The following is a 20782-nucleotide window of genomic DNA, read 5'->3' on the forward strand; positions in this document are numbered from 1 at the left end:
CATCAGCATTATTAGAAAATTGTTGCTCACACATGTGTTTAAGTTGAAATACACTAGTAAAATACTGAAATACTCCTTTGGCAGTTAACTGCCGCGGAAGTTAGCCGGCGCCAGTTAACTCCCGCGGAAACTTCGACAGTTAACTGCCGCGGAACTTCAAATCTCATTTTTTTTCAAAGTGAAATTAAATGCAAATTAATTTTTTCTCCCTCTCATTTTCTCCATAACAAATAATCAATCAATGAAATTAAATGCAAATTAAGTATAACAAAATCATATTTGATTTTGTTAACTTCCACGGCAGTTAACTGTCGAAGGGGTATTTCGGTATTTTACTATTGTGTTTCAGCTTAAACACATGTGTGAACAACAATTTTCACATTATTATTGTTCACCTACTACACGCAATACTATGTGTTTTGAAAAGGTAGTAAGAAATGAATGTCACCTTAGAGGAGGTTGGTATGAATTTGTGTTGAAATTTCGGGCCTAACTCATGAGTCCGGGTATGCTCCATTTACCATCAACTCCATTTAGGGTCGTGGATGAATGACATGTAGCAAAAAAGGATTTAATGGTTCAAATTAAAAATAAACAAAACATCAGTTTTTTAATTAAATAAAAGGAGAGATGAAACACGCGCTTCTCTTCTTCTCATACGTGAATGTGTTCATCTTCTCCAGTCCTCCTCACCGTCAACATCAAACTCAACCAATAAGTTCACCCTTTAATCAAGAAACCAGAGTGATGGAAAAATCCATTATTAAAGCAAGCTATTTACAACGGGACAAATCTATGCGGTCTAGGAAGTAAGTTAACAAAATCTTTTAGAGAATCAAGTTTTTGTCGTTGCTTCACACAAATACACAAAACAAGACTGGCATTAATGTGAAAAGAGAGAAAATAAATCTGAATCAAGTCATTCTAAAAGGGCGATGGTGGGAGGGAGGCATGGCGGTGAGGGGGTTGAGGAAGATGAACATGTTCACGTTCGAGAAGATGAGAAGAGAAGCGCGTGTTTCATCTCTTCTTTTTTTTAATTAAAAAAACTGATGTTTTGTTTATTTTTAATCTGAATCATTGAATCCTTTTTTGCCACATGTCATTCATCCAAGATCCTAAATGGGGTAAATGGAGCTGATGGTAAATGGAGCATACCCGAACTCCTAACTCATCCTTACAAAACCGGCTTGTGAGGTGAGAACTTATAAACACATTGTCAGACCATCTCCTATCTGATGTGGGACTCATAACACCCCCCTCACGACCAGCATTATTGGGCTTGACTCGTGGACAAGATGAGTGGCCTGATAGCGGAAACATGATAACAAGTGGCCCAATGGATCTTGAAGAGGCTCTAATACCATGTTGAAATTTAGGGCTTAACTCATCCTTACAAAACCGACTTTGTGAGGTGAGAATTGTCACCACTTATAAACACACTATCAAACCATCTCCAATGTGGGACTCATAACAACTTGCAAAGAGTTTGTCTAATATAAACAATATTTGCACATGTTAAATTAGCCACAAGTGAAATTTTTTTATTGAAAAACAGTAATTATTTATTAAACAATACATATTTAATGTCAAATGCATAAGTTCAAATGCAAATTTACTTTTTTAAACTTTTTAACATATGTAAATTTACACACGATGCAAAAAACTCATTTGCTAAAAACCAAAACTTCAAGTCGGGTGATAGGTTGATTTTTTCAAGGTGTAGAAGTGATGATGTCATAAACATACATAACAACTGAAAGAGCTAAATATAATAACATGGAGGTGGAATTGGAAATTGACGTGGAAGTGGAAGTCTTGGTTATATGTTTTTTTTTTATTTTTTATGATGTGGAACTTACGAGTATGTTTTAATCTATGTAATATGAACAATTATGTGGTGTGTTAACAATTATGTTTGTGTGTCTAAAAATCTTAACTCAATTGACAAATGCCGAAATTGCAAGGGCAGATACTGTGATTCGGGTTCGAATGGGACCTCACAGTTGTGTATGAGTTTATTTTCAGTGGATTACCACTTCATCTAAGACGAAAATAAAAACAATTATGTCTGTGCTTAATTGGAGATATCATGATTCGTAAAGTTAAGTTCTCACGAGTCACCGGTGTGAATACAAAATTTTTAAGTTTTCACACGCGTACCGTACATTTATGCGCATTTTGGTGGAACAAATCATTAGAATTGTTAAGTATTGGCATATTATCCTTTAAAAAAAATATTGGTATATTATATATGTTAATTATTTTAATTTTTTTTAGAGACTTAATTATTTTAATTAATAAATACAAATAATTTGTATTTAAATGTTAACCTCTCTAAAATCATCCTCTCCAAATTCCTCTAAAAACCAACTCACAAACACACACCCCAAGTGAATTTCAATTTTTTTTTTTTAAACTGCCTCTCCAAATTCCTCTAAAAACCAACTCACAAACACACACCCCAAGTGAATTTCAATTTTTTTTTTTAAACTGAATTTCGTATATCTTAATAGGTGTTTTAACGTTTAAGTCATCCAACTTGTCAAATTAAAAAGAAAAATTAAGTCATATCCAACGAGATATTTGACCTATTTTCTTAGCAAATGAATGGTTATTGGTCTCTATCAATCACCAAATTGAGAGCCTAACCAAACCAAAAAGAGACTATAACTCATCCAATTCAACAACGTGCGAAAATGATATGCAATCGACGATCCTTTTGTGTTGAGATATGTTTTGTGTGCCTAAAGCTATGTATGGACACTAACAAATTAATAAAAACACAAAGAACATCATAATATTTCATCATTTTTTCCTCTTAGTTTTGGTCACTTCACTTTCCTTCACTTTAAAAATCTTGGGACATTCAATATTTTTCGAAAATTTGTGTGACATTGAGTTCAATACTTTGCTTTTCCCTTTCCACTCTTTCTAACCTTTTCAGCATAAGAGAATTTTCAAGGTACTTAGAAAAATGAAATTGAGCACATTGTCGTTAAATGAGCCATTATTGGCACTTGGTGAGCCTAACTTCCTTTCTTTTTTATCATCACGTGGAACGTAACGTCTTTTAAAAAAACTAATAACTAAATAAATTATTACACCATGTATAATGAGAATAATATGTATAAGAATAAAATAAATTATTTATGTTACTTGTGCATGCACGTTATATCTTTTTCTATAAAGGATACATAGAAATTTTCAATTGCCAAAATGCAAAAAAAAATAAAAAAAAAATTATGCTGGTAAAGAAAATTTTCAAAAGTCAAAATCCTATCTTCTTCTTTTTTTAATCGAAGATCATATCTTCTTAATTTTACAAGAAAGTATTACCGAATAAAAACCTTCAAAAATAACATTGAATTCTAATTAATTTTTCTTTTCTTAAAAAAGATATAAAATTAGTACATTTCTTACATGGTGTGCTTCTTAAAAGAGCAAGGGTTTATAAATAGATAACTAATTTTAGAGAAATGTCATTCACTCGTTGGTCAAAAAATAATTATACTAAAACCTTCAATTTGTTGAGGTACTTCGATATAATTTGATAATAATGGTACAAAACAAACATTTACAAATAATCATCTTTTAATTTCCAGTTATTTTATTTCACAACTAGTGTGCTGAATAAAATTGTTTTTGAAAATATTTTCAGCCAACGAAGGGATTATTGTACTGTAGGATTTATTCTAGACTTACACTCTTAAATATAATACTACCGCTCTAATATGACATTATGTGCACTCTAGTATGATATTATGAAAACTCGAACTTCCAAAGGGGCAAAATACTTGGAATGGACAATTTTTCAAAGGGACAACTTGAAAAGGGCAAATTATTTCGAAGGGACAAAAAATAACTTGAAAAGAGAAAATATGCAAGTCATAGATAACTAAATCAATAACTAATAGTATATACACATACAAAATAAATTATGAGTTTGTGAAATAGTTTATTTTCTCACTTTATAAATTATTCACTTTCTTGTAACCATATTTTCATTCATATTAGAAAAAACAAACACTTTACAAATTATTTACGGGATTTGATTTTTCAAAAATAAAACTTTAATTCTAAATTCTTTAGAAAATATGTCTTAAAATAATTTTTTATATGAATTTATTCGCAACTTCTCTCATATTAGAAAAAAAAAATGTTACCAATACAAAATTGGGTTTAGTGAAAATGATAGACTACCACAAGGTGACAAACTAATGTTAGAATCTTGACTTAAAAAGCACTTGTTTATATAACAAAAAAAATTGCATTTTTTTAAGCAAAAAGAAAATATATTAAATAAAAATAGAAGTACAAAAGACTATGGGGCATTTATCTGGTCCAATGGGATCATACAAAAATGTAATAAACAACCCTTAAAGGGTAATACAGCCAGTGTCAAGCTACACTTTTTAGGACCAACACTAAAGGGTAATTAACAAAATAAACATAAATGAAGAAACGAAATATGAAGTGAACTTGTCTTCAAAAAAAGAAATATGAAGTGAACAAACTCAACCACTACAGTTACAATCTAGCGAGCACAACTCAAAGTGCGAAACTAAATTGCAAAAAAAAAGTGTGTATGGATGTTCCTCTCCTTAGCAGTTAAATGAGTGTTCCGCTTACCAAACCTGGTAAATTAAATTGTCCACCAACTCATAAGCAACTCCACGTATCCACCACTTACTGCGACAAAAACAAACACAACAAGTTTACGACCATAAATCAACCAGAAACATAAAAAAACATAAATAAAAAAGAGAAACTGTAGGACATGCATTACTTTAAAAGAATCAAGCAATTTGCAAAAAAAAATTATGAGCATTTGTGGTTATTTTTAAATTACAATTTACGATCACAAATATCAGTATATATTTTACATCAATAATGTATTTCTATTAAATTAAAAAAAGGGTTAATTATGTTTCTAGTCCCTATAAAATAGCGACCTTGTAAGTTTAGTCCCTACTTAATTTTAATAGCATTTTTAGTCCCTAATTTTGTTTTTCTGCACTGAGTATTAATCCCTACTCAATTCAAATTTGTTTAATTTATGCTTAAACTCTTAAATTTTTGAACAATTTTTTGCAGACATGTTTACAACATTACTAAAAGTTCGTCCGCAAAAAATTATCGCAAAATTTGATTTCTACATCCAGATTTTATTACTTTTTATCTTTAACTTTTGTCGTTTTAAAAAATTCATATTTAATTCATTTCATGTCAGAAAATTCTAAATTTTAGTAAACGAACCTTTCATAGTGTTCTAATCTTGTCTCAAAAAAATCGTTCAAAAATTTAAGAGTTTAAGGATAATTAATCAAACTTTATTTTAGCAGGGACTAAAATTATAAGTAAATTTTTTTTATAGGGACTAAAAATGCTATTAAAATTAAGTAGGGACTAAACTTACAAGATCGCTATTTTGCAGGGACTAGAAACATAATTAACCCTTAAAAAAATGCATTGTAAAATGAACATATTTAAACATAAAAAACCATGCATGCTTGCGCAATCACGAGAACAAAAGCATATGATGTGACATAAACGTCATGAAACATGATAACAAATTTTAAGCCTACTAATTAACGTTGACGTTAAAAAACGTTGCCGTCAAAACAAAACTAATGTTTTTTTTTTTTTGACAAACTAATGTGTTTTTATAGATTGAGTAAGATTATAAAAGAAAATTGGTTATCATGAAAAAGATTTATTTTATTTTTTAAGCATAAGAAAAACATTTACTAAATCCCCTAAAAAACACATTTACTAAGTATATATAATTTGACGATTTTAATTGATTGAACAACAATATGATAAATACTTACAACTTTAATTTAGATAAAAATTCATTTGTTTTGAAGTGTTGCCAATTAGCAGAGATGTCATGTAACCAAAAAAAATTAGCAGAGATGTCAATAATATATTTATTCGTAAGTCAAAGGTGTATGAAGGACATGTTATTAGACTATATTATAAATGTCCTCATGAGCTTACCTCAATTGGTAGGGACAATGTATAACATATGCAAGGTTCGGGGTTCAAACCCCGACCACCACCAAAAAAGACTATATTATAATCTTACATGTGATATAAATTATCCTAATATTAGTTTAGATTAATTTTTAGATTCTAATCCGACTCTAAACTCGATTAAATGTGATATAAATTATCCTAATATTAGTTTAGATTAATTTTTAGATTCTAATCCGACTCTAAACTCGATTAAATCTAATAATGTTGGGTCCAATAAGGATGGGATAATACCAAGATAAAATTGGGTTGGTCCCAATACATAATTTTTTTAAAAATGAAAAATTAATCTATTTTTTTCTTGATCATAGCACATTATCAATATTAATTCCAATAGCTATGTATTGTTACACTAAAAAGAAAAGAAAAAACTTGATCATACCTATGCTCAATAAAAGAACCATCCTCGATTGTATGAAAATTGTTCTTCACACTTCTTAAAAGCTGAAAAACACCAGTAAAAGACGCAAATACCCCCGCGACAGTTAACTACCGAAGTAAAGAACCGGTTCGGCAGTTAACTGCCGATGAAATGAAAGCAAAAAAAAAACCTCCATCGACACTTAAGTGCCGTGGAGCTCAAAACTATCAAATTTTTTACTTGATATGCATGAATAAATTGGTGACACTCGTTATCATTTCCCATATGTTATTACTCAATTGCACGTATGGTCAAGGGTCTCATCAGAGCAAGCATGCCTTGCGGTCAATGTATAGATATCATACTTTTTCTTGATATCTATATATCAAATAAGAAAACATGATAATGTTATTACTCTTTTCGTAACTAAATACCAATTTATCAAATATATATATATATATATATATATATATATATATATATATATATATATATATATATATATACTCTTTTCGTAACTAGTCTTGAATAAATTGACAAGAAAACATGATAAATTGACAACATTCCAACAATTTGGTAGTTTTGAGCTCCACGACACTTAAGTGCTGATGGAAGTTTTTTTATTTTTTTTTTCTTTTATCGGCAGTTAACTGTTGAAGAAACTTCGGTAGTTAACTGTCATCGGTTCTTTATTTCGGTAGTTAACTGCCGCAGGGGTATTTGCGTCTTTTATTGGTGTTTTTCAGCCTTTTAAGAAGTGCGAACATCAATTTTCCAATTGTATGAGCCTATGAGAACCACCGGATAAGACAAGACTTTGACCCAAGATTGTAATTTTATTTGTTGATTTTAACACCCTGTATCCACAACAACTTTGTGACCATGAATCAATAGACCAACACATTGCATAATCAGATCGTACCTTTCAAGTTTCAACCCACAAACTTGATATTTGTTATGCCACTACTTTCAACACACAAACTTGATATCTTTTATGGCATTATGTGTGGTTCTACATAAAATACAATATAATACACGTATAAAAACCAATTTCTTAGCACGATCATAAATAACGTAATTATGTAAAGCTACTTTCATGAATTAAAAAGTGTGATACAAAATGCATAGCACAAAGAAGCTAGCTAGTTATATATCTTATCTAAGGCACAACCAATAAAGGCCGATACAGTTATTTAGCTATATAATTTTGAATTAAATGCATTGAGTTCTTATTCTCAAATATGTCATATTGATTCTATTATCTAATTTCATCTAAAAAATATAAAAATAAGTTTAGCATCGTGTTTATTTTTCCAATGATTTACCTGAGTTTAACATTGGTTCAGAAAGACATTTGTTTTTGTTGTTGTTTTGTTAACCTTTATGGTTTTCAGAGGAAATGGCCCACGTAATCGGAGTTCAGTTCTAAAATAAGTATAATTTGACCCAAATTGTTTCATGCAGTAGTCGAACCCGGGTTTTTTCAACTGATTCGTCTTTTGACGGTGATCATTAACTACCTGAACTCAATCACTTAGTTAGAAATAAATTTTTAGCTTATTGAGTAATATGTAAAAATAAGAATGAAATAAACAAATTATAATATTATGATTTCACTATGGTGAGTAAATTAAAATGGAATGTACAAATCAAAATTAGAGCGTATGAGAGAGTACCTAGAGAGATTTTGAAAATGGAAAGCTCTGGAGAAGAAAGGGGTGGGGATTGCCTATATTAGAGCTATCCAGGATATGTATGAGGGAGCTTCAACTAGTGTGAGGACGCAAGATGGGGATACCGTAGATTTTCCCATAACAATAGGATTGCACCAAGGGTCAACCCTAAGTCCTTATCTTTTTACTTTAGCTTTGGATGTACAAACGGAACACATCCAAGAGTTAGCACCGAGATGTATGCTTTTTGCAGATGATGCAGTCTTGCTTGGTGAGTCGAGGGAGGAGTTAAATGGAAGACTAGAGACCTGGAGGCAAGCCTTAGAAGCGTATGGTTTTCGCCTTAGGAGAAGCAAAACGGAGTATATGGAATGTAACTTCAGCAAAAGGAGAAGTGAGTCTACCTTGGAGGTGAAAGTTGGAGATCATATCATACCCTAAGTTACACGGTTTAAATATCTTGGGTCCATAGTACAAAATGACGATAAAAGCAGATGTAAATCATTGTATTCAAGCTGGGTGGTTGAAATGGAGAATAGCCTCAGGTGTTTTGTGCGATAAGAAAGTACCACTTAAGTTGAAAGGAAAGTTATATCGGACAGCAGTCAGACCGACAATGTTATATGGTACGGAGTGCAGGGCGGTTAAGAGCCAACACGAGAGTAAAGTAAGTGTAGCGGAGATGAGGATGTTGTGCTAGATGAGTGGTAAGACTAGACATGATAAGATTAGGAATGACACCATAAGAGAGAGAGAGAGTGGAGGTAGCACCTATAGTAGAAAAGCTGGTAGAAAATATGCTTAGATGGTTTTGACATGTAGAGAGAGACCCGTAGATGCCGTTGTTAGAAGAGTAGATCAAAAGGAGGAGAGCCAGGTTAAAAGAGGTAGAGGAAGACCTAAGAAAACCATTAGAGAAACCATTATAAAGGATTTAGAGACCAATGAATTGGATCCAAATATGGTTTTTGATAGAACGCTATGACGTCATTTGATTCATGTAGCAGACCCCACTTAGTGGGATAAAACTTGGTTGTTGTTGTTGTTGCTGCTGCACAAATCAAAATTTTGATTCCTTAAAAAAATCAAAAAGTTGAAACAAATTATTATTTTTAAATAAACGATGCTTTGATAGATATTTTATTTAAATACTAGTGAAAAGACGACGCTCTTTTTATTGCGCTAACGTTTAAAAATTATTAACGATGTTTTTTTTTATGAAATTTTGATTTGTATTAAAACTAAAAATATAAATGTTTGTTTCTTTTAAGTTATAACAATTCAAACTAATCATGATTATTTATTTCAATGACACTAACAATATAACAAAAAAAAAATCTAATTTGTTTTCAATGACACCAACAACCATCTTTATTATAGAAAAAATTGTTTAAGGGTATATCTGAGATAATGAAAAAGTAATTATAAATATATTCATCTAGTTTGTTACAATTTTTAAATGATAAAGGAAAAAAAAACAAACATATATATATATATATATATATTTATATCGTGTTTGTTACATTTTTTTTAATATTTAAATTTATTCTTATCTATTTGTTACATGTGTTATTTGTATTGAAAATTGAGGGCATTTTTGGAAAGAAAAATACAGCTCAATTTTTTTTTAAGGACTGACCAAAAGTGTTGAAAGGTATTGTTTTCTTTATATATAGTATAAATATAAATACATAATATAGATAAAATGCTATTTTATGTTATTTTAGATCACTAATTTTGTCCACCACAAAAAAATAATCACTAATTTTGTACCAAAAAATAATTCTACCAAAACAAATATTCACCAACTATTAACAAATTTACTATAATATATTTTAATTTCAGTCATCAAACTTATCCAACCATCGCCAAAAAGAAAACAAACTTAACAAACTTTTGCCAAAAAGAAAACAAACTTATCCAACATTGTCTTTTGACACAAGAAACTTATGATTGAGTTTTGAAATTTATTTCAAAATCAAATCCAGAAAAATTAGACTCCAACTCCGATTTAATTTGAGTTTTACCTGCTAAATTTAAGGAAAAAAGGGATATACCCACATACTATTATATGATCATATCATATATATTTTTTCATTCTTTCTAAATCAAGCCTAGTCAGCAAACATGCTAGTGGACAATTTATTTATATTTTAAGTTCAAATCCAAATGATACCAATCCCTTTCGGCCTAAAAAATAGGATAAAAAGTAAATTTAAAATATTAAAACAGTCCAAATCCACTGTCCATACCCCCAACAAAACCGACGGCAAATAACAAAATTCTCACATTTCAACTTCTTATTATATTCCAATTTGACTCTTCGATCATAAATAAAATTCAAATATATTAATATTTTTTATTTTAGTTTTTTTAATTTTTAAAGGTTTATGTTTTTGTTACAATTAATATTATCTGTTTAATTACAAGCAACAACTAAGATCTACCAATAAAACGAAACAACTAAAATTTAATAATTTTTTGTACCATTTTTTTAATATATATTTATTATCTTTATCATTTTTTTTGGAATTATATTTATCAATTTTGTTTTTATAGTTTTTTTTTTCACAATTTTAAATCATAACAACTCCTTTATTATCCTTAAAAAAAGCTCCTTTATCAAGTCACAAAAAAAGAATATTAACTCCTTTATCAAGTCACCAAAATAAGAAACTCCTTCATTATCCGAAATCCAAAATATACATTCATTTACTTCTTTTTCAAGAACCAAATCATATTGTTTACATATTTTTCGAATTAATGGATAAAATCCCTTAATTTTAGTAATTTTATTCTTATCCCTTTTTTATGATTTTCATGAATTTGTATTTTTATTCTTATCCTTCTCTCTACCAACTCCTTCTATAAATATTTACCACGAACCTCATTCTTGTATCTCCTCTCTCTCCCAAAACCCGAAACACTTTTTTTCTATCTCAAAAAATTCACTCACTTTTTTTTCAAACTTCAATGGCTTCAAGCAATGGCATCCCAACCACAGGCACTGGTCTCATCGTCAGCTTCGGTGAGATGCTGATCGACTTTGTCCCAACTGTTTCCGGGGTCTCCCTTGCAGAAGCCCCCGGTTTTCTCAAAGCTCCCGGCGGTGCACCAGCGAACGTCGCCATCGCTGTTTCCCGATTAGGAGGCAAAGCTGCCTTCGTCGGGAAACTAGGCGATGACGAGTTCGGTCACATGCTCGTCGGGATCTTAAAGGAAAACGGTGTGGTCGCAGAAGGTATAACCTTTGACCAAGGTGCACGTACTGCTTTGGCGTTTGTTACTCTACGCGCCGATGGAGAGCGTGAGTTTATGTTTTATAGAAATCCAAGTGCTGACATGCTTCTTAAACCTGAAGAACTCAACCTCGAACTCATCAGATCTGTACGTAACATAACAACTTTATCTATCTCTTTTGTTTTTTGTTATGTTTTGTTTTTCTGTAGTACTTTGTTGTTTCGATGTTATTTTCGTATCTGTGTCTTGTTTGTAACGACTTCAAATTTGTGTGTTGAGGTAAACGACATTGACATGTCAGCGTTGGTGTGTTCATGTGGTGGTGGGGTCCATTATTAGATCTAGGACTAATCTTACGTTACGCACCAGAGCTACCGATACTATATGATATGGTTTTGATTTTGTTTTGGTGGGTGGGGGTTGTTGGTTGGTGTTATTGTTACTATGTAGTATTCATCCTCTAAATTTTTAGGAGTCACCTTAAAGTTGATGAAGATAAAAAGAGGCTTTTGAATGAGGTTGACCAATTTTGTCGTCATGCTAAATTAATCTTTAAACCATGTTACTATATGGTAAATAAATTGGTCCTCAAATTATGCAGCTTATTAGCAAATTAGTCCATATCACTTGGTCCTTGCAAGTCAAAAGATTATCCAACATTATTCAAACTTGAGGTCTTTTTGTATGTTTAGTCTAATGGGCGCACAGATTTTGAGTCTTGTACCGTGCTCAAATTTATTAGTAAGATTGGTTGAACTTTTGATCCAATTGTAAGATCGGTTGGTCCAATGATAGAAACAGATTTGTGCATGTTGGTGCACCACCGAATTGACCCTTTTACATATATGCGAATTTTAGAGATGTTGGTCCGTATAATTTTATGGACGAATTGATAATTTACTCTTACCATGTAGTAATTTCTTTATTCTCACTACACGTGATTCACGTGCCATTTGATAGTTACCATTACGTAGGAAAAAAAAAGAATTAGGATGATGATGAATCATTATTTTTGATCCAGTTGATTTTCTTTAATGTTTCCTCAGAATCCAACAATAATAGCATACGACGAAAGCGTTGGTAGGTTTTATCAGTGGGGGGTTGGGATTTCGCTGGAGCAATTATATTTCATGGCGTGGTGTCCAATTCTTTTTATTTTTCTAGAATTTAAATAATGCAACTTGTGGTTATTCAAACATATATAAAAATTAGTAATATATAAATTCGCATGGTGTTTCACGCCGTGTTACATCATTGACTAAGTACATTATTTGGCAGCTTATTCATGCCATGTGTAATAATCAAATTCAAATTCGTATAGTGAACTAAAAATTTGTTAAAAAATTCATCATTGATAAAATTACTGCCTTGGTTGAATTGTGTGATTTACCATTTGAGTTATGGGGTAGGTGACTAATTGAAACTTAATTTTAATTTGACAGGCAAAAGTTTTCCACTATGGATCCATAAGCTTGATTGTGGAGCCATGTAGATCAGCACACTTGAAGGCAATGGAAGTTGCCAAAGAAGCTGGCTGCCTTCTCTCCTATGATCCTAACCTCCGCCTACCACTGTGGCCCTCAGCGGAAGAAGCTCGCAAGCAAATACTGAGTATCTGGGAAAAGGCTGATTTGATCAAGGTTAGTGATAATGAGCTGGAGTTCCTGACTGGAAGTGACAAAATTGATGATGCTACTGCTTTGACATTGTGGCACCCAAATTTGAAGTTGCTCCTTGTCACTCTTGGTGAACATGGCGCAAGATACTACACCAAGGTAAAATCTATGTCCCTACTTTTTGTACTATTGGTTGTTAAACTTTGTCTAAAAACTGTAAACCAAAGAATATCTTTGTTTAGAAACACTAATGAGTTTTTTTTTGCCTGCCCCTTTTGCCAGAATTTTCATGGACAAGTAGATGCATTCAAAGTCAATACAGTTGATACAACTGGTGCCGGTGATTCCTTTGTTGGTGCTTTATTGGCCAAGATTGTTGATGATCAGGCCATATTAGAAGTAAGTGCTTAGGGCTAACCCCTTAATACACATTAGCTACTCAAATGGAAATACACAAGTTTAACTGATTTTGTTTTTAATTTTCTAATATTATCTAAATTTCTGAGTAACGCACTATAAAGCCCCGTTTGAGTTTTTGTAATTGATGATTGATTTATTTTCATAATTGCAGGATGAATCAAAGTTAAGAGAAGTACTCAAGTTTGCAAATGCATGTGGAGCAATCACAACTACTAAAAAGGGAGCAATTCCTGCTCTTCCCAAGGAGGAGGATGTACTGAACCTGATCAAAGCATAGATTCCTGCATATTTACTTTTCTTTCCATTTTTTTTCCACCTTTTCATTGGAGTTGCTCTTGATCAATTTAAGAGAGAATTTGTCTCTAATTTTCTTTGTTATTTCTTTATTTTCTGAATCAGACATCAAAATCACTGCCGAGTTTGGCCAAATAATGTTTAGGGAGTTTTGATGAGTTATTGAATGAATATTTGATTCAAGAGTATTGCTGCTTCTTAATCCATATTATATCTATGTTAATTTTTGCCTGTGTCCGATTGTTTGACTGAGTGGTTTATTATTTGTTTTTCTCCTAGTGCAAAAGAAAATAATTAGGTTCCCAACCAGTAGATCTTACCTATTTCACAATCATTAGCACAAGAAAGGAATGATCTCTCAAAACCATGATACACCATTTGCCATGAATTAGTTGATGTGAATCATCTTGAATGCAGTTACTTGACTGATCTTATTGGGTGCCAATTATCAAGGCATGAAGTGTTTGATCAAGATTTTTGTGTATTGAGATCAATTTATCTTTTATCCAATCTTGTTTGGAGTACCTATTTTATTAAGTTCTTGTTTGGAGTACCTATTTTATTAAGTTCACCAAATTGCTTTATATCAGGAGCTATTTTTTTTATAAAGTTCACCAAATTGCTCTATATAATTATCCATTGCGCTTTCTCAATCAACATACCATACAAGACAAATTATTTTGTTCAAGATTCTATATAACTTATACTTTATATAAATAGTCCATGTGGGAAGTACTGAGGAAACAACATATAGTATACTTTTCAACAAATAAAAGTTATTTTCAGATAAATGTTTCCGTTTATTTAAGTACGTTCTGCCTAGATGCGGGACTCAAATTTTGTTCTGTCTAGATGCGGGTACAACTATAACACGATAGCTTGAGGATGACATTCACTGACCTCCATCTTTAAAGACTTCCAAACATTTGGACATCTTTCCCACTTTGCCTGCATCTGAGCTACAAAAGCTTCTGCCCATTGTTCTTTACTCCCTCTTGTGCTTAAATCATAAGGCACTGAAAAGCTGTTCAAACATGATTAGAATATCAGCAATATGCTCATTGACTGAATAAAGAATTCAGGATGTGGACTACTCATGTATATCTCTAAATGTTACAATTTGTCTTTTTTTTATCCCACTTTATGTATCAAGCTTTGTCATATCAAAGGATAAGTTATACCAATATTTAAAAAATATTAGTTTATTATAGCAATCTTAAAACAATCACCAAAGTTTTCTTTTGGGGGAGAAGGAGGGGGTTGAAATCTCCAAGTCACCCCTTACCTTTTCCCACCTTTTCAATGAGGGTCAGATGTTAGCTTCGCCTAAGTGATAGGGTTGTTCCGATGGGGTATTGAAGCCCTAGAAGGCTACACTAAGTCTACAACTAAAGTCCAACCATATGGAACTCAAAATATCAACTAAGCCACATCTCGTGATTCAATTGTTAAACATTCTGATGAACTAAATGATTTCACAAAAATCGACAAGTAGTATTCACCTTAACAGTTCTTCAGTTTGACTTCCTTTGTTGAGATTACTATTCCTGCAAGAGCTCAAATTTTAATATAGTCAATTTGTGTTGAAGTTCTTGGCAAGAAAAAAAAATGAAACACCTTTGCCACATTTAGTGATTACAATATAGTTGACAAAAAATGACATCATCTCAATTCCTGAATACGGTTGAATAGTTATCAAGCATGACCACACCTCTTTGATTGTTAACATAATCACGTAAACACTAAAAGCGGAAATCACAGTATCCTGTTATCTCCTTTTAATTCGCTTTATTTATTCTTTTTCTTACTCTAGACTTTTGAGAATACCTTTATTTCCGGACTGGAACACACTACATGCTGGAGAATTGAACACAATTTCTACATCACACCAAACGACATTTTCGTAAAACAAACTGTGGACAAAAGACTAAGAAAAACAAACCTGCAGACAAACACTTGGAAAATATGAAGATATTTGGTTGAAAGGTTATAAATGGCATCAGAAATATGATCCTTGCCGAACAGATACACCACTGGATAGCCTAGAAGCCATCTGAAACAAATAAATACACTAAAATGAGATAGGCGACCACAAATTACATGTTTAATAAGGAACAAAAACAATGTGCTATTCTATGGAACAACCATAAAGGAGGCGTAAGTTGATATGGATCCCTGTACGAGATTTAAATGTTATAGGCAAAAATGTCAATTCCTTCGCACTAACAAGTCTATACGATTAGACTGTGACATAATAATATCCACAACAGGGGACATTACTAACTACCTATAGTGGCTTTCAGGGTTTAAGATAACAGTGTAGCAAGCCATTTCTATTCAAAACATCCCACTCCTGGAAAGAACCAAGTATGACATGGTTGATACGAACTATGAACATGACTGAAATCACAGAGTCCCCTAAGATTTAGGAATCGAGTATAAATGAACTACTCACCCAGCAGGTAAAAAAGTATAAGCTTTAAAATGCTATCAGATGTGATCTAAGTAAACATTACTTGTTAATTTCAACAAACTCTGATTTATATGAAACACTTTATGAAGACACGGAAAATGGAGTATTAGTGTCTTCCGCAGCAAATGGGCCAAAGCTGGTAAACTCATTCACCCTATAAATCTGCAACTATATCATTTAGTGAAACCAATATCATCAATATAGTAAAGTAAAAGGTAAGGTGATATGTAGCTAGCTCCTCTAAAGTGAACAATTGAATTAATATAGTATAGGAAACAATCCTAGTCGTTGACCAAAACACAGTCTTGCACTACCCAAACATCCATAACAAATCATCAATGGTATAAAATTTCGGTTGGACCTAAAACTCAATCTTACAAAACTGACTTGTATAGTGAGAGATGTCTCCCAGTTATATAAACACGTTTTTAGACCATATTTTGTTTAATGTAGGATTCTCAACACCCCCTCTTCACACCAGGACAGAAAATCTGGAGCGTGACCCGGGTGACTCGATAGTCGATAGCCCAACGGATCTTGGATATACTGAGGTTTAGGGAAATGAGAGAAAGTTTAAGCCTTAGAGGCTAAGATTAAAGATTTCTCATAAGGAATCAGATTAACAAAGATGGTGAAATTGATCGAATGAGCTCTCTCTCTCTCTCTCTCTCTCTCTCTCTCTATATATATATATATATATAGCAACTAACTACCTAGAGATCAGGGACTGCGGAAGGCAATCTGGACAATAAATGTTCCCAATTGTGTCAAGAATTTTCTTTGGAGATTAGCCAAATCTATTTTTCCAACTGTCACCAGGCTAGAGAAGAAAGGTATTAAATTTGATACCACCTGTCTCCTCTGTTTTAATGCTAAGGAATGGCAAGAACATCTCTTTATACTGTGCCCACTAACACAGCATTTCTGGTTCACATCTCCATTGGCAATCCATGTCCCAGCAAATGTTAGCCCGAATACGCAGATGAAAAGTTGGTTTTCAAAATCTGACAAATTAGCCACTCAACTTTTCAGTGTTACCGTGTGGATGATATGGAAAGGGAGAAACAACTTGATCTTAAAATGATAATTTTTATCCATCTGCTACTGCTGCTTCAGGTTCTGAGTTTGTAGCAGAGATAAATTCTCCAAACTGCTCAAGACAGGTCCAAACAGTTAGAGCTGCTCCTGACAGATGGAAACCTTCTGAACATGGCACTGCAAAAGTGAACATTGATGTTGGGTGCTTTCTAAATGGAACTACAGGATGGGGCATGATTGTCAGAACCCAACTGTTGAGTATGCTGCAACTCACTTGGAAAAGATCAAAGTTTCCTCAAACTTGGCCGAGGCTATGGCATTGAGATGGTGCCTACAGTGGATCCAAACAACAACTCAAAATGAGCACATAACCATTGAGTCTGACTGAGGAGTGACTGTCAAATGTATGTTTACATTGAAAATTACATAATGCCTCTATTGCTAATATGATCCTAGACTGTCTTTAGTTTCTTTTTAGTTTGCCTGATGTAAGTGAAGTTTTTATTAGAAGAAGTAAAAATGCTGCTGCGCATGGATTAGTGTCTATTGCTAGGCAACACGATTCCACATCGTGGGCGGGCTGTGCCCCTTCATAAAAGTTTCTTGCCGTCAAAAATAAAAGCTAACTACCTAACTGAATCCTCACTAAATCTAACAAACTAATACATTTCATATTCTACGACAAAAGAAGTGAAAGACAGAAAAGGAGAAAAACACATATACTGCTGGAGAGGAATTACCCATTCAATGTTGGCACTAAGATGTCAGTGTTTTCCATACAATTACTAAGATCAATGCACTCAACAGAAGAAGAGTGAGAGCAGTGAGCATCATCCATTAATTTTGCCTCCTCGTTTGAGGAAAAAACAGTCGAAAAAATCTTCTGAATTGATACCAATTGCATAGCTAATTGGCTTTTCTCTATCTCTGTTATCAACTAAACACAGAATTAACCAAACATTCCATTAGGAATAAACACATGAAATTGAGAGACAAAAAAATTAAGTCAGGAATGAATAACTTCAGATTCTGTTTGGTAAAAAACTGCGGATGAAAGTAGCGGTTGAATTAGGTTATTAATATCAAATGACAAAAAAAAAGATATAAGCTTTAAGCTAACAGGGGTAAAATTGAGAGAAAAATGTAGGTTATAAAAGCTTTAAGCCATTTGGATTAGCTTATCAAAAAACGTCATTAAGCTAATAAAAATGAGCTTTAAGCTGCTTGGATTAGCTTATCAAAAAACGTCATAAGCTAATAAAAATAAGCTTTAAGCCACTTGGATTAGCTTATCAAAAAATGTCATAAGCTAATAAAAATAAGCTATAAGCTAGTGAAAAAAATGACGGTTATCAAACCGGTCATTTTAGTCGTATGAGCTTATAAGCTATAAGCTATCAACTATAAATTAGTTTATTGTGCTTGCCAAACATGCTATAAGCTATTGTATCATATAAGTGCTTATGTATCCAGAATCCTCTATTTCCATTACATAGATAAAATAAAGTCAGACTATTTTTTATCTAAAAAAGTTATTTCTATAAGCTATCCTGAAAAGCTCATGAAATAAGCTAAAAACAGCTTATGAACATGTCATAAGTAATTTCTATAAGCTATTCCAAACAAGTCTTCAAATATTTATGCCAATAAATAAACTAAAATATGTTAAACTACCTGTGGGGATTCTTGTTCAAGATCAACAAAGAGCAATTTCGAATCGAAAGATGAATTAACAAAATCAGTTATTTCAGTTACATGAATGAAGTAAATCATTTCTTGTATAACCATCAATCTAAGATGTTGAAAAATTTGAGATTCATTTTGAGCAAGTCGAAGAAGTGAAGAGAGTTGGTGTTGAAGTTGAGGCATGATTCCACTGTAATCGATCATAACTACTGGTCTCATTCTTGTGATTAAGGCAATGATATCTGTGATGTGATGCGTGAAATTGAATTGAATGTAAAATATTGAATTGATTGAAGAAAATTGAAAGAGATGAAGTGTTAGGTACCTAATTGTAATCGACGTTTTGAAGAAGATTTGAGTCGCCAATTAATTTGTGATAAACATGAATCTATTGTTTTCATTGCTTCATCCAACTCTATCGCTTCCATTTTCTTCTTCTACTTCTGCTTCAATGTCAGGGGCGCGTTATTCTTCTTCTTCAACTTTTTAAGGGAGAAAATAATTGATTCTGAATAAATTGATTCAGTAAAATTAATTTCTAACTAAAAGTAAATTAAAGGTAAAAATCATTTATTTTTGGATAAATTCATGAAAAAGTGAGCTGAGTTGTAAAATTGTGTGTAAAAATCAAATTATGATATTAAAAAAGCTAAATTACACTAACGTTATTTAAGTTTGAGGTTTGTAACAGATTAATTTTAAGTTATTTTCGTCACATATAAATCCTTTAAGATCGAGGTTTGTAACAGATTGATCGTTTAAGTTATTTTGGTCACACAAGTTCTTTAAGTTTGTAAATGTTTTCAATTTAGTCATGCTATTAACCAAACGTTACAAAAACGATGATGTGACCAAAATAACTTAAACAAAACGTTACAAATTTATAGGACTTATGTGTGACCAAAATAACTTAAAGGACTTAGGTGTGACCAAAATAACTTAAATGACTAATCTATTACAAACCTCAAACTTAAAGGACCCATGGTGTATTTTAGCCAATAAAAAACTACAAATTTTAACTTCAAACAGAATCAATTCCGAATGCAAAACTAATTCTACTTGAAAGGAACCAAACATATTAGAATCAATTATAAGTCTTCAAAATAAAATTTGACCCCTCTAGATGTGGAACCAAAACACTCGGGGACTGTTTGAATTGATTTATTTTTTAGTTTATTCAAATAAATAAGTTTTTATGTGTTATTCATCAGTTTGTCAAGGTAGTTTATAAAAAAAAAAAGCTTACGAAGATACAATTTTTGTTAGTGAAAACTTATGAATTAACATAAAAGTCAATTAATTTACATAAGCTGTTTTTCATAAGCTTAAAATAAGCCAATCCATTGATGAAAGTCTAATGATGACTCTTACTCTCATATTTTTTTTGGTAGTGTTACTCCCTCATTTTTTATAACACACCAACCACTTCAAAATTTCATGGTTAAAACTTTTTTCCCCTTTTGTTTTCTTTTACAAACTCACAGTAATTATGGTTAATGATGTCGAGGAGGCGCTCCAAAGTATTCTTACATTTTAATATTTTTGAATTTACTATGAGACTAATCCTCAATTCAGTAGCAATTTTTTTCCTTTCATTTCATAAGCGATTATAAGAATCACACTCATGTTCTTTTTCTTGAAGAGAGTCATACTACCAACCATTCTAACATTATTTTTTGATATAAAAAAAAGTACTCCCTCCGTCCCGGATTAACTGAGCCATTTACTAAAAAAAAGTGTCCCAAAATAACTGAGTCATTTCAATTTTCAATACTACTTTCATCATTCCCAATTCAATATATTCCACTTTTTCCCCTTTATAAATTTAATTAATACTACTTTCATCATTCCCAATTCAATATATTCCACTTTCCCTTTTAGTTATACATTTTTCTTAATAAATGTGAAATGAGCCATAGGCTCAATTAATTCGGGACGGAGG

General features: G+C 32.0%; 2 protein-coding genes and 1 long non-coding RNA gene across 4 annotated transcripts; 1 reads left to right on the plus strand and 2 right to left on the minus strand.

Moving 5' to 3' along the window:
* Positions 1-10897: 10897 nt before the first annotated feature.
* Positions 10898-12282, minus strand: LOC146951086 (uncharacterized). The gene is made up of 2 exons (XR_015027785.1): positions 12020-12282; positions 10898-11981 (listed from the first exon to the last, which is right to left on the minus strand). It is a non-coding gene; the product is annotated as an uncharacterized LOC146951086 (long non-coding RNA).
* On the plus strand, positions 10971-13866 carry LOC146951087 (pfkB-like carbohydrate kinase family protein). The gene is made up of 4 exons (XM_085747047.1): positions 10971-11460; positions 12756-13088; positions 13212-13328; positions 13501-13866. Exons 1-4 carry the CDS (start codon positions 11047-11049, stop codon positions 13624-13626), a joined length of 990 nt encoding a protein of 329 aa, XP_085603173.1. The 5' UTR covers positions 10971-11046; the 3' UTR covers positions 13627-13866.
* Positions 13867-14262: 396 nt separating this feature from the next.
* Positions 14263-19296, minus strand: LOC146951088 (uncharacterized). Of its 2 annotated transcripts, XM_085747049.1 has the most exons (7): positions 19166-19296; positions 18829-19082; positions 17895-18091; positions 17429-17485; positions 15586-15696; positions 15146-15190; positions 14263-14667 (listed from the first exon to the last, which is right to left on the minus strand). In XM_085747049.1, the coding sequence occupies exons 1-7, from the start codon at positions 19266-19268 to the stop codon at positions 14508-14510; spliced, it is 927 nt and encodes a 308-aa protein (XP_085603175.1). In that variant the 5' UTR covers positions 19269-19296; the 3' UTR covers positions 14263-14507. The 2 variants fall into 2 exon arrangements, with proteins under 2 accessions (XP_085603175.1, XP_085603174.1); XM_085747048.1 differs by lacking the exon at positions 17429-17485.
* Positions 19297-20782: the final 1486 nt, after the last annotated feature.

Source organism: Medicago sativa, chromosome 2 (assembly GCF_051527215.1).
Source record: "Medicago sativa cultivar Bolivia chromosome 2, Bolivia_mono, whole genome shotgun sequence".
Lineage (NCBI taxonomy): Eukaryota > Viridiplantae > Streptophyta > Magnoliopsida > Fabales > Fabaceae > Medicago > Medicago sativa.